Here is a 16035-nt window from a genome sequence, read left to right as displayed (position 1 = left end):
GTTGCATTATTGAAAAATTGTTTTGGTGTATTTGGTTCATTTTTTGAAAAATGAGTGGAATTGTATAATTAAGCATTTTAATTGTTTTATTTAGAATATAAAAATATTTATAATAATATTAAAAATAATGTTATTTATTAAAATTTAAAAATTAAAAAAAAAAAAAAGAAAAAAGACACATATAGTTTCCGGCGGAAATCCGCAGCAAAAACCAAAGCACTACTGGTCTGGTTTTCCCCCGAAAATCAAGCCTATGGTTTCTGGCAGAAACCAGTGTATAGTTGGGTAGGCTGAGATATGGCAGAGTTGAGGCCGACTGTTGTGTTTGATTGGTGTGTGGAAAGTGATTTCCGACAAATTTTGGCAGAAATCATTTTCCTCCAAAACAGAAAGAATTTTATTATTTCAAACCCTATTTCTATTTTGACCAAAAGAAAAATCTTTATTTGAATTTCCCTATTTTCCCAAGTCAGGAAACTCGAAAAATGATTTCTCGAAATTAACTTTTCGGGTTTCTAAACACACTCTTAGGGTTCGACTAGTCTTAAAGATGATAGGTTAACCTATGCTTGAGCCATCTGTTCAGGATGATTGTGTCGTGTAGTCAGTGTAAAGTCCTAATTTAGTCATTCGAGTTGTATGGCAAGATTCATGAATTTATATTTCAATTAATATGCAATGACCTTAAATAACCATTAACAATCAGATTGCAAACACATTAATGAGATAATTATTAAGAATATGATAAATTAATAATCGTAACAAACAAACTAAGATAAATATAAATAATAAAACAATCCTAACAATCTTTTTTTTTTTTGAGTTCATAATCCTAACAATCTAATAATGGTATAAATTAAATAGGCCACTTGGAGGCCATAGACTTGTGGGTGGAGAACCTTGTTTTTTTTTTTTTTTTTTTTTTGTCAGGCCGTAAGGTGTCCAGTGCTGGTCATATTGATTTTTTCGATGCATACAAGAGGGTGTTCAAACTTTCAACCTCTCTTAAGGGATAAGGGTGCACGACCACTCACGACAACCAAGTTGGTTACCGAAACCTTCGTTTAAGAAGTCAGCACATTAATGATTATTAGGGATACTCATTAATTATATAATTATAATACATTGATAATCACAATGTTTAATTCTATGCAAAAGTTTAAGTTTTCTATATATCTAGTGTGTTTGACTATAATCTTCAAATGATGAGAAGGGGAAATTGGAATTTGAGATGGGGAAATTCGATCGTGGATAGATGACTAAGAAAAATGTTTGAATTGAGACCATCCAAGAAAATAAAACAGATCGGATTTATATGGAAAATGTGATGCGACAACTTGAAGATGAATCCTCACAATTGGTATTTGTTTGTATTATGTTTGAGGTTTTTTTTTTTTTTTTTTTTGAATTATCCAAATCAATATGACAATAATAGTTTAAAACCTACTTAGGCTTATTTCACCTAAAGTGCACATTTGAATAGCGGTTATAGACTTTCTCAATAAATCAAAATAATAGTTTGATACCGTTTTATCATTATTTCACACCATATTGATAACTCAAAAAAAATGAGATTAATGGCAAAATATATATATATATATATATATATATATATATATATATATATATATATATATATATATATATATATATATATAAAGAAAGAGGAACAAAAAATACAATTCTTAAAATATAAATAGTTTAGCCCAACAAAATATTCTAATAGTATAATTATAAATTCGCCGCCTACTATACACCTACTCGTGTTGATTTTACTTTGATCCCTTAGCTATAATGACATTTTCATTTTTTAGTTATTGTTAGGTGAAGGTTTGGAGAGTCAAGTTCAGTATTCTACTATCAAAACACGATGTTAGCTGCTACGTAAGTATAATTAAATAACATTATGTCTTTTCTATTAGTTATAATTTTTTACATAGTGATAACTATATATTTGATTGTTATAGTTATTGACTATCATCTCAATCACGGTTAATCATTTATTTGGTTTTCCTATATTATCAAATTCAATTTGAAATATCAATTGCTATCCTATGAAGAAAGATGGAGTTTGATCAATTTGAGTATTTTGAACATTTTGTTTTGAATTTGATTATTTAAAAAAAAAGGCTAAAATGGTTGAACTAATAGCAAAAAATCAAAACAAAAACATTACTATAATCAATGGAATATCTATTGAAATATCAGTTCGTTATTATTATGCTAAAAGCTATATATAACTAGTAACAAAAATACAAATTTATTTCTAATTTATTGGCATGTTCTAATGTCAATTGTCTGATCAAGCACTTAACTATTATTACACGAAAAGTTATAACTAATCACAAAATCACATTTTTATTTCTTTATGTAATAGTCACCAATACTTTTATTGAACTCGACTATCTAGCCCGTCACCAAATACATTAAATAAAAAGTATTAAGTTATGTGTTATTGATAAACTCTTGGTGTTCGAACATGATGGGATTGTTCATTGTTGAGCTGTACATTTAGATTAAATGCATGGTTACTATGCAATGGATACCTAACAAATTAAATCTAGGCAACACAATTAACGATGTATTATTTGGTCAACCATTGTAATTAAAGTGCACATACCAACATTTTCGTGATGACATCAAATCAAATGATTTTCTTAATAAAAAATGCCAATAATTGAGTTCTTAAAAAGCCAATTTGTAATAAATTAACTAACATATATAACGGCCCTCTTGCCACATATGACAACACCAAGTATAATTTTGATAATGAGATTATAAGTTAAACGTACCTCTCATAGGCTATCAACTCCAAAAACAAAAAAAAACAAAAACAAAAACAAAAAAAACAAAAAAAAAACAAAAACAAAACAAAACAAAACAATTCAAAACTTAATCACTACCCGTGATCAAATAATCCAATTTGAATTTTAGTGAGCAAATTAAACCACACCATGTTAAAAGGTTATGGATCAAACTTTTACTTGAATAAGAGTTACATATTGATGGGAACATCATATGGAACGTATTGATTTCCTCAATATAAAGGTAACGATTTAGAAAAACCCTTTATATGGAGTTACTATACCATCGACTTTATAATATACTAGACTAACTATATAACTATAATGACCTCATAACTCACATTGATCCGTTTAAAGATAGTTATCCTAATGCTTATCCTACTCATACTCTCAATAACATATGCTATAATATAAAGCACGAATCTCATCAATATAAAGATGATTCAGAAAGACTGTTTGCATGGCCGGAGTTACCCACCGACTTTATAATATTAGAGTAACTATATAAGTATAAGAGATGCATAATTTTACCACACCGATCCCTATTTGAAGAGAGTTATCTATCCCAAAGCTTACTCATACTTTCACACCATATGTTATACTCCAAGCTAATTAAGCTAAGAATAGAAGTTATATGATAAAACCTACCGATCTACTCAATATAAAGAAGATTAAGAAAAGACTCTTTATACAGAGTTATTATACCACCGACGTACTTTATAATACTAAATTAACTGTATACTTATAATGAACAAACACATAATTTTATCTATACTGATCTCTATTTTGAGAGAGTTATTTCAATCGACACCTCCCTATAGCTTTAATGGAAACACCATAGTTATGGGTGTCAACCAACTTTGGTTGTGCGCATGTAGTTTTGCATATCAGTCGACATAATTAAGAAAACATTAATTTAGTGACGTAGTATTAGGGAACAAACAATACTTTTGTTCCATGTGGCCAGGAAGCTCCTCTTCCATCCATTATACGCCATGCTTATATTAAGAAAATCAAATATAATAATCCATAATTATTGGTCTCAATTGGACTTCAATCCAATATATTTTTATTTTTTATTTTTTATTCAAAAAAAAAATGAAATTGTGATTCCGTTATCCGTTTGTCGCATCGCATCTTTGGAATGGCTTTTGGAGCTCGTGAAAGAACCTAATAAAATATTCTTAAAAACCTGTTTTGATTCTGTCTTTGTTAATGTAATTTGACATTTTCAACATTATATTATTAGGAGCATCATATTTTAAATCAAATTAATATTGACTTTAGGAGCAGGAACCGACAGGGGATAAACTGTGAGACTGGCAGCAATCGTCACTCTTCAATCCATAAAAAGAAAAAAATAATAAATTAAAAGATGCAATAATAAGTGTCCAACAATCAAAACAGGTAATATAAATGCAAAGCATAATATAAATAATATCAGAGATTTCAAGAATATTGTGTAGAGTACATAGCAAGTGAGATAACAGTATTTCAATCATACCAATTCATAAGTACAGTTTTAGGTATGAATTTTAATGCCTTTAAAAAAGTGTGAATTTTAATGTTAATATAGACTTATTCGTTACATTTATAGTGACTTTTCAAGTACTAATTTAATATGGGAGATTGAAATTGAATACTATTTTTATTGCAGGTACATGCAACCAACATATCCCGAGGAAAATGGTCACTACATATTAACCCTCTTCACGGGAGTGTCTAAAATGGCTAACCGGAGGAGATTCGTGTATGATTACAAGTAAAATATTGAGGACTTCTTAAAAGAGAGCTCACTACATCTTAACCCTCTACGTTGGTGAGCGTCCAAAATGGCTAACAGGAGGCCGGAGATTCATGAATGGTTAAATATTGAAGACTTCTAAAGAGAGAGGCTGGTCACTATATCTTAACCCGGCCTCTACGTCAGAGCGTCTAAGATAGTTAATATATGAGGAGATCATATTCATGAATGATTACAAGTTAAATATAGAGGACTTCTAAAGAGAGATGTCACTACTACATCTTAATCCTCTTATCTATATCAGTGCGTCTAAGATGGCTAATAGAAGGAGATACATGTATATGATTATAAGTTAAATATGGGGAACTTCTATAGAGAGAGGTCACTACATCTTAACCATCTGAATTGGAGCGTTCAAGTTAGCTAACAGAATAAGACTTATGTATGATTACAAGTTAAATATGTAAGGACTTCTTTATCCAACTTAAGTTTGTGATAATCATATATATCATCAATCAAAATATTTATTTAAAAGAAAAAAAAAGAAGAAAAAAACCATGGGCATAATACTACAATACAACACTTGGAGAAAATTTATTGGTTAATTAGTTCAAATTCATAAAGCCTAATGTATATCTATATACACACAACAACCATATGTGTTATATTGGTGGACGAGGATTCTTCGCCGGCGGCTATATGATTATATGAGTAACACGTACTCTTTAAAATTTTATTGATGGGATTCAAAAAAAAAAGAAAAAATTGTATTGATGGGATAATTGATTCTTATCAATTCAAACATATAATTATTACGATTTAATTTAGTTAGTTTAGTATGATTTAAAGATATCACAATTTAATTCTAGAGTTTGAAAGAAGTGTTTTAGGTTATTAGGTCAGAGTAATGTGGTACGATCTAACATCGACATTACAAGAAATTGTGGAGTGGTATTTAAGTTTGAATTAAATATGCCCTCATGAGCTAGCTTTTGTGGTAGAGTTAGGGACTTGACTTGAGTGTCGTATCATTTGGTTCTATTGTTAAGAGGCCAGAGTGTGGTGGGGAAAACGGTACCTGGAAGAGGGCTACTCGGTGAGTCTGGAGTCGATATGAAATGAAACATATTCAGAGCAAAGGCATCCACTCATCATCCGGTGCCAACATAGTAGAACCTGGTGGTCCCCATCCTCACGAGTCAGTTTTTGTTGTTGAGTTAGGAGCTTGACTTGAGTGCGATATTTCAAGGATCGACTAATTAAAATATAAAATATTCGTTTCTAAAAGTTTGCATATGTCATAGTTGTGAAGAATATGAAAAGGATCGAAATGGCTAAACCCTAAGTTTTTTTTTTCTAAAGGAGAATTTATGATTCCACTCTCCATTTGTCAATTCACATATGAGGAGTGGCTTTTGGAGCTCGTGAAAGAACCTAAGAAATAATTTTTTACACACCTATCAATACTGTCTTTTGTAATTATATTTATTTTGACATTTTTCGTATACTAAATTCATCATTATTAGGAGCAATTAATATATTTTAATCAAATTAATAATATTGATTGTAGTAGCAGGGACCGACTGCTGAAAAATTGTTAGACCTGCACGTAATCGTCACGTACTCTTCAATCCACAAGTGAGAAAAAAAAACAGAATAATAATAATAATGATATGATGATGATGAGACTATCCAGAATAGTCATAAATAAATAAATTATACTTATAATTACTTGTTAGGACCGTGTGGTCTAGCGACACCTGTTGCACTCTTATATGGAAGGAAATGTGTTCGAGTCTCAATGGAGGCGATATGAATAAATACTGAACAGATATTGCATTGTAATAGAGTCAATAGTACTCAAAAAATATATTTATATTCATTATTACTTTTTCCCAAAAAAAAGTATATACTTATATTCACTTTCTAAAAGTATTTATTACTTTTAACAAAAAAAAAATAAAAGTATTTATCGCTATTCCAACGACAACTGAAAACAAAGAAGCAGAATAATTATGATGATGACGAGACTATCTATAATAGCAACGAATAAATAAATTAAACATATATTTACTTTCTAAAATTATTTTAAAATTTTTATTTTTTCTAATTGACATATCATTATTATATAAAAATTTGCATGTATTGTCACTCTTCAATCGAGACAAATGAAAATGAAGAAGCAGAATAATAATGATAATGAAGAGATTATATCTATAATAGTAACAAACAAATAATAAACTATACTATATTCGTTGTCTATTTTTTTTTTTCTATTTTCACCATTATTATATTGAAAATTTTCAATCAAATGACAGAATTAATCAGTACAAAAAGTTTTTTAATTGTCACATTATATTATGCGTGAAAATGAAAAGTGATTTTAAACCGTAGAAAGAACATTATTATAAATAGATATATAATCATATTTGAAGGCTTGAAGTGGATAAAAAAGTTTATTTTAAACTTAATCATGTTTATCATGAACATAGTAAGATTGCGAATATTTTTTTAAATGACGAAAAAATATATAATTACGATATGAAAGAACGCACGGGATAAATCTGTTTTGAATTTATTTCATCTTTTTTTATTCCAATAAAAGAAGTGTATACCTTAAAAACCGTGGCCGTTGGATCCTATGCCCGTAGTATGAGTAGCAGCATGTGCCTGTCAATAATAATAAACCTAAAGTTAGTATCTGGGGATGTTGTATTGCAATACCTACTTTACCTAGTACTTGCTTACCTCATAAAAAGTTTTTTTAAGTCAAACTCTTAAAAGGAGTTGCAATTTACAACTAGCTTATTTAACACTCCTTAATTATATGTATTTATTGATCACACATAATAGAAGTGTGAACCACAAATTTAAAGACTCTTTGAACCACAACTAGCAAAGACTCTTTAATTTATTACTCCCCGTCTAGAAGATTGGCGAAGGATGTAAATTGCGAGATATGCCTTAACTGGTTAATAGGTCTTCAAATGCTTGTAGGCGAGTATTCGAATCATATATCATGCGTCTGTTAGTAAAGCAAAGTTTATGGACTTTATTTTGAATTAGTTAGCGCTCCAGTTGAGTTGTGCCTATGGCTTAGGGGGAAATGACGCATAATATTTTTAGAAAGAAAGAAATTGAAGATGTAACCCCGTGATGAGTAGTTGATATTCCTTGCACCACGGCTTGCTCGAAAGTACGGTTTGGGAACTATATAAATCATGCTCATACCACATTAACACAATCAGTAGCCAAAATAATTTCACATACACGTACTAAAGCATTTAATTTACAACATCTCAATTCTGTCTTATGTTTGTTGCAACAATCATTGAAATGTTCATCGTAATAGCTCAAAATTTCATATTTATCCAAATTCACACACTCATCGAAATTTTATAGCAATTTTTGTTACGGATAGTAGAATAGATTTTTGTTTGTCACAAAATTTGTTCGTCGGTACAAATATGGTTTAACCATTCTTTATTGAGTTGTGCACAAGCATATATTCTACCTTTACTTTAGCTATGTATTTTTGGTTTATTATTATTCTCATTGATTGTCTTTCATTTTCTTTCTCTTATAGTTTGCATATATATAGAAGTTCATTCTCTGTATGTAATTGTATTCAAGAACTATATACCATTCATATTCTTTCTAACATGCACTCTTTATAAGTGAGACACGAGATAGAGGAAATCTTATTGTGTGGTCTAAGTTCTAATATAGTGATACTATTTAATAATTTTGAAAATTGCATAATAGAAAATAAATTTTAAAAAAATTACTAGTTAGATTAAGAAAGGGTGGTAAGTAATTTTCTAAATCACATAAAACATTAGTGTTGTACCATTAATCAAAGATTTGACCCATCATCCGTGAGACAGTGTCACACAAGTTTTTGCCTTATTATTATTGTAATTATTTGTTAGGTGATCTCAGTTTCTGATCTTCAGACTAACTCTAAACTCATAGGACCGCTGGTCTATTCATATTTTCAGTGGCAGATTCGAATCCCACACTGCCACCTTCAGTTGTGACTTCAAGTCAGACAATGAATCACTACACTAAGCTGCGACGACTATTATAATTATTTTTAAACTAATAGATCAGCTGATTCAAGCAACCTCAGGTCAATCAATAAACATCTAATGTACCCTGGCCTTTGTGATTCTTTAATTAATTTAGTTTGTTTATTTTTTGGTAGTTGACAAATAGCTGCTAGTCCCTGAGATCCTTCAATTCCCCAGGCTATAAAAGGCCATTGCATTCAACTGAATCCACCAAGCTAATTAAGCTCAGCTCCCTCAACCCTTCTTGAAGGATATAAGTCTCTGCAACAATTTTAATGGCTTCACTTCCCCACACAAGAGATGAAGCAAAGCCTCTTGCCGATGCTTGGGACTTCAAGGGCCGCCCCGCCCTCCGCTCCTCCTCCGGCGGCTGGATCGCCGCCGCCATGATTTTAGGTTCATTCAATTCCCTCATTTTATATATATATTATTACTGGCAAAAACTTGTGTGAGATTGTCTCACAGGTCTTAATCTGTGAGACATGTCAGGTCAACAAAATTTAGGTTATAGTTACTGTTATGAGTTGATCTTTGGTTGGTTTTTATGACCCAAATGACCCGTTTCACGAATGAGACACGTGGTCTCACAGTTATTACTTTTCAATCTGCCCTCAGTTTCAGCTATTATATATATATTCATGAGTTGATCTTTGGTTGGGTTTTATGACACAAATGATCAGTCTCACGATTGAGACAGACAGGCGGTCTCACAGTTATTACTTTTCGATCTGCCCACAGTTTCAACTGTTATATATATTTTCTTTGAATGAATGACAAGGGAAACTCGTAATCACTAATCACCACATGAGAGTGATGTATACTGGGTAGATTCCGTCTTGTGATTCTACCCAACAAAGGCTAAGAATCTGTTCCAATTGAATCGAACTAACTTATAACTAACTTTGTGATTATCAATCAACAATCTGACTAACTTAGTTACGATTGTCTGGGCAGTTTCAGTTATTGTAAGTATATATATATGTTTTGTTTTTGTAGGAGTTGAGGCTTGTGAAAGGCTGACGACTTTGGGCATTGGCATTAATCTGGTGACATATCTGACGGGCACTATGCACTTGGGGAATGCCGGCGCCGCTAACGTCGTTACTAACTTTCTTGGAGCCTCGTTCATGCTCACCCTCCTCGGTGGTTTCGTTGCTGACACTTTTCTTGGAAGGTATTTGATGCTCTCCCCAAAAACGTTAAACATTTTGATGCTTTTAATGATGGGTTTTGCATAAAATTCCAAACTACACTTTTTAATCATCCTTTCTAGTACTCTATGGATGGAAATTTAGAGTATTTTTGACAACTCAGCAACCACTTTTTATTGGTGGTTGAAAACAATAACAAAGGTTTTCAAAGTGGTGAAAATTTTGTCAAGAAAAGTCGTTTTCAAGACCCACTATTTTTAAAATGGGTGTTCAAGAAGAACAACTAACTAATGAAAAAAAATTACTTTGAAAAACTATTTTTTATTGAAAATTATAAGGTTTCGACCTTTATGTGGTTTATAATTACGAGGTTTTAGTCATGGTATATTTTATTTTACAGTTTTATACATTTATCATATGTTGTAATTGTTGGGCAGTTGCTCGATCAACTGAGTCCAATCTTCTACCATTGAAACGTGACTTTAATTATTATATAAGTATAAAACATCAAAAAAAAATTAGACCGTCACTACTAATTATAATTTTTTGCTGAAATGCTTGACAATAATCATTATAGTTTGTTCTTATTGGTTTTCATTGTATTTTTCTTTTGACAGGTATTTAACAATCGGAATCTTTACAACTGTCCAGGCAGCAGTAAGTATCACATGCAAATATGCATGCATAATCTATAAATAAATATATAGATGCACATGCACTTTAGCACTTTTGGTATATGATGATCTCATGATTCATGAATCAACTTTTTATCCTTTGACTTAGTACATATATATATTTAGTACATTTTCGATTTTCCCCATATATATATACATGCATGCATGCATGAAGATGAAATTAGAGCCACTATTTAGGCTTTGTTTAGGAACTCAAAACATATTTTTTTTCTAAATTTTCAATGTTTGGATATAATTGAAAAATTCAGTCAACAGAAAATATTTTTCGTTGGAGAAAAAATCTAATCATTATGACGGAAAATGACTTCCACTAAAATTTGACGGAAGTCATTTTCCGTCACACTCAGAACAAGATTTTCGCCGGAAACTATAGCTCTGGAGTTGGTTTCCGCTATCTTTGGTTTCTGATTGGAAAGTTATTTTTTTTTTTTAAATGTTTGACAAAAGTCATTTTTCGCCACACTCAGAACAAGGTTTCTGGCGGGGTGGTTCCGCCAAGAATCATAGCTCTGGAGCTAGTTTCCGTCAGAAGCCAAAACAACTCTAATTTTCTCTATCTCTGGTTTCCTGTTGAAAACTAGTGCTTTTTTAATGATAAATAATATTATTATAAATATTTTTATATTCTAAATAAAATATTTAAAATATTTAATTATACAATTCTATTTCAAAAAATATTTTTCCAAGTGATTTTCCTGCTTTACAACCCTGATTTTGCCTTGTTTATGTTATGCTAGGGTGTGACGATTTTGACAATCTCAACAATAATCCCAAGCCTACAACCCCCAAAATGTTCGCCGGAAAGCGGTTCATGTGTGCCGGCGAGCGGCGGGCAGCTAGGGGTCCTATACTTGGCCCTATACCTGACGGCGCTGGGCACCGGCGGCCTTAAATCCAGCGTATCCGGCCTGGGGACCGACCAATTCGACGATTCCGACAAGCGAGAAAGGGGCCAGATGGTGAAGTTCTTCAGTTGGTTCATCTTTTTCATCAACGTCGGGTCGTTATTGGCCGTTACCGTGCTGGTGTATATCCAGGACAACGTGGGACGGCGGTGGGGGTACGGGTTGTGCGCGTGCGCTATTGTGGCGGCGCTTGTGTTGTTCTTGGCGGGGACGAGGCGGTACCGGTTTAAGAAGCTGGTGGGGAGCCCCATGACGCAGATTGCGTCGGTGTATGTGGCGGCGTGGAGGAAGAGGCGGTTGGAGTTGCCGTCTGACCCGGAGCTTCTTTACAATGTTGATGATGTCGCCGGGGATCAAGAGCACAAGAAAATTAAGATGCCTCATAGCAAAGAGTTCCGGTGAGTACTGAATTTTATTTTATGCCGTTTCATTCTTTGAACTTCTAAAATATCTGAACTTTGGGGTAATTTCAGCCAAGTTTGGTCTGGCTGTCGACTTAGTAACCATAGAGTTTTTAGTTTGGCGGGTGAAAGAGTTTATTGGCTTTCTTATTTGATCAGTTATAGGCAACTCAAAGTTATTCATTATGCGAATCTACCTTGTAATTTTAGTCAAAAAAGGACTACAAAAGGTACATCAGTGGATTAGTTATAAGTAACTTAAGTTGGTTTACCTCAGCTCCATGTGTTTTTTGTTGGCTAGAATTACAAGACCCAAAATTTACCTACTGCACACCTTTTAGTAGCTACTACAGGCTTCCTTGTTACCCAAAAAAAAATTAATTTCACCTTGAAAGGGTCGAGATTCTCAATTTGACTTTTAATTCTTTTCAATACATCTAGCCCATATTTGACTAGAACTGTCAGTCTAGCGGGACGGGCAAAAAAATATGCCAAAATACGGCTTAAAGAAGTCTGGCCCGGCCCGCGGGCCTTAGCGGGGTCAAATAAGTTTTAAATTTAAATAAAAATTAATATAACAAAAGGTGGTTTTGTGATGAATTTGTGGTATGTTTTGTAGTTTCCTGGACAGGGCAGCAATCAAGGAGGGAGTTACCGAGGTGAACAAATGGAGCATAGCAACTTTAACGGACGTGGAAGAGGTTAAACAGGTGATTAGAATGTTACCAACGTGGGCAACCACCATAATGTTTTGGACAATCCACGCACAATTGATGACATTTTCCGTGGCACAAGCCGCCACCATGGACCGCCACATGGGCAAATCGTTCGAGGTTCCAGCTGCCTCGATGGCCGTGTTTTACGTCGGAGGAATCCTAGTCACCATCATGTGCTACGACCGAATCATGGTCCCCATTTTCCGGCGCGTGCTGAACAACCCGCAGGGGCTGAGTCCGTTGCAGCGCATAGCCATTGGGCTCGCGCTGTCCGTGGTGGGGATGATGGCAGCGGCGTTAGTGGAAATCAAGCGGCTAAGGGTGGCACGTTCCCACACGTTGGACAAGGCGGGGACGGTTCCGATGAGCGTTTTTTGGTTAGCGGCGCAGTATTTGATTGTTGGGTCAGGGGAGGCGCTGACGTATGTGGGGCAGCTTGATTTTTTCTTGAGGGAATGTCCTAAGGGGATGAAGACGATGAGTACTGGGCTGTTCTTGAGCACGGTGGCATTAGGGCTTTTCTTTAGCTCGGTTTTGGTTACGATTGTGGATAAGGTGACGGTGAAGAAGCCGTGGCTGGCGGATCATCTTAACCAGGGGAGGTTGTATGATTTCTATTGGCTGTTGGCGATTATGAGCGCTTTGAACTTGATGGCTTTCCTGTGGTGTACAAGACGCTATGTTTACAAGGAGAAGAGGCTTGCTGAAATGGGGATAGAGTTGGAGGAGGAGACACATATAGCGGGCGGTCACTGAATTGAGTAACCCGACGGTTACTCTACTCGTGACACGCTCTGATTACTCTGCTCATGATTCTTGAGTTGGTTGACCCACCAGATCAATAAAGTGACGTGTATAAAGGTGTCCAGTGCTGTTTCGTCGAGTTGGTTTGCTTTTGTGCACCAAATCTAACCAAACATTTCTCATTGAATAATAACCATAATGGCCTAGCTAATGGGCATAGGTGAAAGGGCAAACCTTAGTAAAGGAAAGGATTTTTTGTTTTATTTTTGTAAGCTTTGTGTAAAAAGGTATAAACTGAAAGAGAAATAAGAAGTGTTGTGTTTGTCTGGAAGATCTTTGGTTCTGTATAGATTTGTAGCAATATGTGTACAACAATGCCTACAATGTTGCCTCATCAGTACAATTAATTCGTTTTCATTTATTTAAATGGGGAAGAGAATACACAAATTAAAATTACCTAATTAAAACACATATGAAAAGCTATCAAGAATATTAGGATAAGAAGAGATAAATTTGACAAAACTAAGACCCCCCAGAAGACATACTGGGGGTATGTAAAACACAACTCTTTTCTTATGGCCACCAATTCAAAGAAGTGATTTACTTCTTCATTCATTCATTCATCCATCCAAACATTCTTCACGATCGACTTGAGTCAACCCTGGACAACTATCTCTAGCAACTCAGAAAATTCGACAACGGTTTTTGTGTTGTCACAGCATGCTGTGTTGATTCCTTGTATTAGTTGGATCAGGGTCTGGGAAATGTGCAAAGCATATAATCTCTAACTTTTGGCTGGCATGCAGGCAGGGATGAAAAAGAGGTAGGTTCAGAGCTAGCTAGAGTATAGCTCGTTTAAAGTCAGGATCCATCGAAAGAATTGATGAGAGTTTGATCAACTTGACCGAATATATCTGGGCATCCATCCCATTTCCCATTCTCCCGTGTTTCCCAGTATCCACCTACATAGCGGAAAGTCCCGTCTTCACCTTCACTTTTGAACCATCTAGGCTTCCATCCATTTTCTTGTAATTTCCTGGACTGTGGAACAAACAAGTGTCAGTTGGAAATTTTGATGTGGCAAATATAGTTGAAAGTAAAACGTGTTTGAAAATCATGTCTGATTAACAGAGGTTGTGAACCCAAATAAAAATCATGAAATTGCGGAACAGAACATAGGATGAAAGGCAGCACTACATACCATTCTCTGCCGCATCTCCAGTCGCAGTTTCTCTGCATTTGCTTTATCATATTCCCCGTTCTCCAGAGATCGCTGATCTGGTCTAAGTCTTGAGTCGGTAGGTGGGAGCTTCTCCTTCATATATGATTAAATACATGGGTCAGAAGAAGAGCTCTATAAGAGTAAACTGAATTAAAATATAGAATTAGTTGGTTGCTCCATCATAATACCTTCAGTCCTGGAGTTAACTCATTCAGTGTAATTGCAAAAGAAGACATGTTGTATCGAGTGAGGTTCTGTGGAGGCTTATTGCTTTTCCACAATAATGATGCATCAGATAAATCTTTTGGCTTGCTATTCCATTCTCCATTCAAGTAATATATGCTCTCGTCCCACTTGCCAAATAGCGTAGCTACTTTAGTGCCCGAGACATCTTCAACAAATCCATGAACCTGTATAGTTAGTTTAGTTTCAAAGTCACTCTGGTTGCTAGTTCAAATAAATGCTAAGTGTAGAAATTAGATAAACATGTGTGAATATGTTCACAGGAAAACGGAAATATTAAAATTTATAGTATCAACATAGCAAAACTTTCAGTTCTCCTACCTGGTGAGGGTTGCGATCAAGAAGAGATTGCTCTTTGAATTTCAATTTGCATGAGTATTGGCGATTACCGCGTATATCCATTATCCCATGGTGATCGCAGTATATCTTGCCAAGGATAAGGTTATATATACCAGTTGTGACCTGAGGACAGCATCAAAACCCATTTAATCATAGGAAATAAAGAAAGCCAGTTGGCATTAAGAAATCAAGGAATGAGCTACACTGCAGGACCATGTCCCCTGCATACCTTGCTCCACTGAAAAATCTCCCCATCATCAAATTCTAAAGTTAGAGTTCCAACAGGATCAAGTTGAATTGATCTCCCCCAAAATTTGGATTTAAGGTTACTATCACCCCAGAATTTCCAACCTCTACCTTCACAATGACAGGCAATAACTGTTGGGTGGTGACTAACCTGTTTCAAAATTTCACAGATCATTAGCATCAATACAGACTTCAAAGTAAAAGTAATAAAATAGAATCCCATTCAGAATCATTAAAATTTTAGATCTCCATCATGTTACTTTGCTCAAGATTTTTTTTATTGATATTCAAATTTCATTCTCTATATTGATGCATTTAATGTTACAGCGTATCTTAATAGTCCAATATTCATTCTTACCCTAAAACATAATTCAGGACTAAAAACAACACCCCACATGAATGGGTGAATTATACTTAGAGCCATGTGGCTCTTGTTGCTACATGAGCCCTAAGTCAATGAATGGATAATGAGGTGAGCTAATTTTATTGATATGTCCCTATTGGGAATTTCATCATTTGGGGGGTGGGGGGGCTCACATAGAAATGTGAGCCATGGCTCCCAGCCTCCCAGTATATGAGCACTGACAGGATTGTTTCTCAAAAGTTGATGTAAAAGATAGCTGCACAGAGCTGAAACCAATACAAATTTACCTACAGTTGTCAAGTTATCCTGATATGTTGAACAATGATAGCTACATTTCAGAACTCAAGCAAAGCGAACCCCCCCCCCCCCCCCCCCCCCCCCCCCCCCC

At 34.4% G+C, this 16035-nt stretch overlaps 2 protein-coding genes across 4 annotated transcripts in view; one reads left to right on the top strand and one right to left on the bottom strand.

Annotated features, from left to right (window-relative positions):
• Nucleotides 1-8859: 8859 nt before the first annotated feature.
• On the top strand, nucleotides 8860-13564 carry LOC116027292 (protein NRT1/ PTR FAMILY 6.3-like). The gene is made up of 5 exons (XM_031268827.1): nucleotides 8860-9017; nucleotides 9618-9795; nucleotides 10390-10429; nucleotides 11205-11770; nucleotides 12393-13564. Exons 1-5 carry the CDS (start codon nucleotides 8897-8899, stop codon nucleotides 13243-13245), a joined length of 1758 nt encoding a protein of 585 aa, XP_031124687.1. The 5' UTR covers nucleotides 8860-8896; the 3' UTR covers nucleotides 13246-13564.
• Nucleotides 13565-13627: 63 nt separating this feature from the next.
• LOC116027291 (oxysterol-binding protein-related protein 2A) overlaps nucleotides 13628-16035 on the bottom strand; it is an 8561-nt gene continuing 6153 nt past the window's right edge. For all 3 annotated transcript variants that reach the window (XM_031268824.1, XM_031268826.1, XM_031268825.1), the window contains 5 exons: nucleotides 15267-15434; nucleotides 15020-15160; nucleotides 14644-14865; nucleotides 14435-14548; nucleotides 13628-14274 (listed from right to left, as the gene is read on the bottom strand). In XM_031268824.1, coding sequence (XP_031124684.1) covers nucleotides 14095-14274; nucleotides 14435-14548; nucleotides 14644-14865; nucleotides 15020-15160; nucleotides 15267-15434 — 825 coding nt within the window. In that variant the 3' untranslated portion in view covers nucleotides 13628-14094. The remainder of the gene's footprint in view (nucleotides 14275-14434; nucleotides 14549-14643; nucleotides 14866-15019; nucleotides 15161-15266; nucleotides 15435-16035) is intronic.

Source organism: Ipomoea triloba, chromosome 8, assembly GCF_003576645.1.
Source record: "Ipomoea triloba cultivar NCNSP0323 chromosome 8, ASM357664v1".
NCBI classification, from domain to species: domain Eukaryota; kingdom Viridiplantae; phylum Streptophyta; class Magnoliopsida; order Solanales; family Convolvulaceae; genus Ipomoea; species Ipomoea triloba.
The sequence above is the reverse complement of the archived record's forward strand: the minus strand, read 5'-3'. Positions and strand labels throughout refer to the sequence as shown.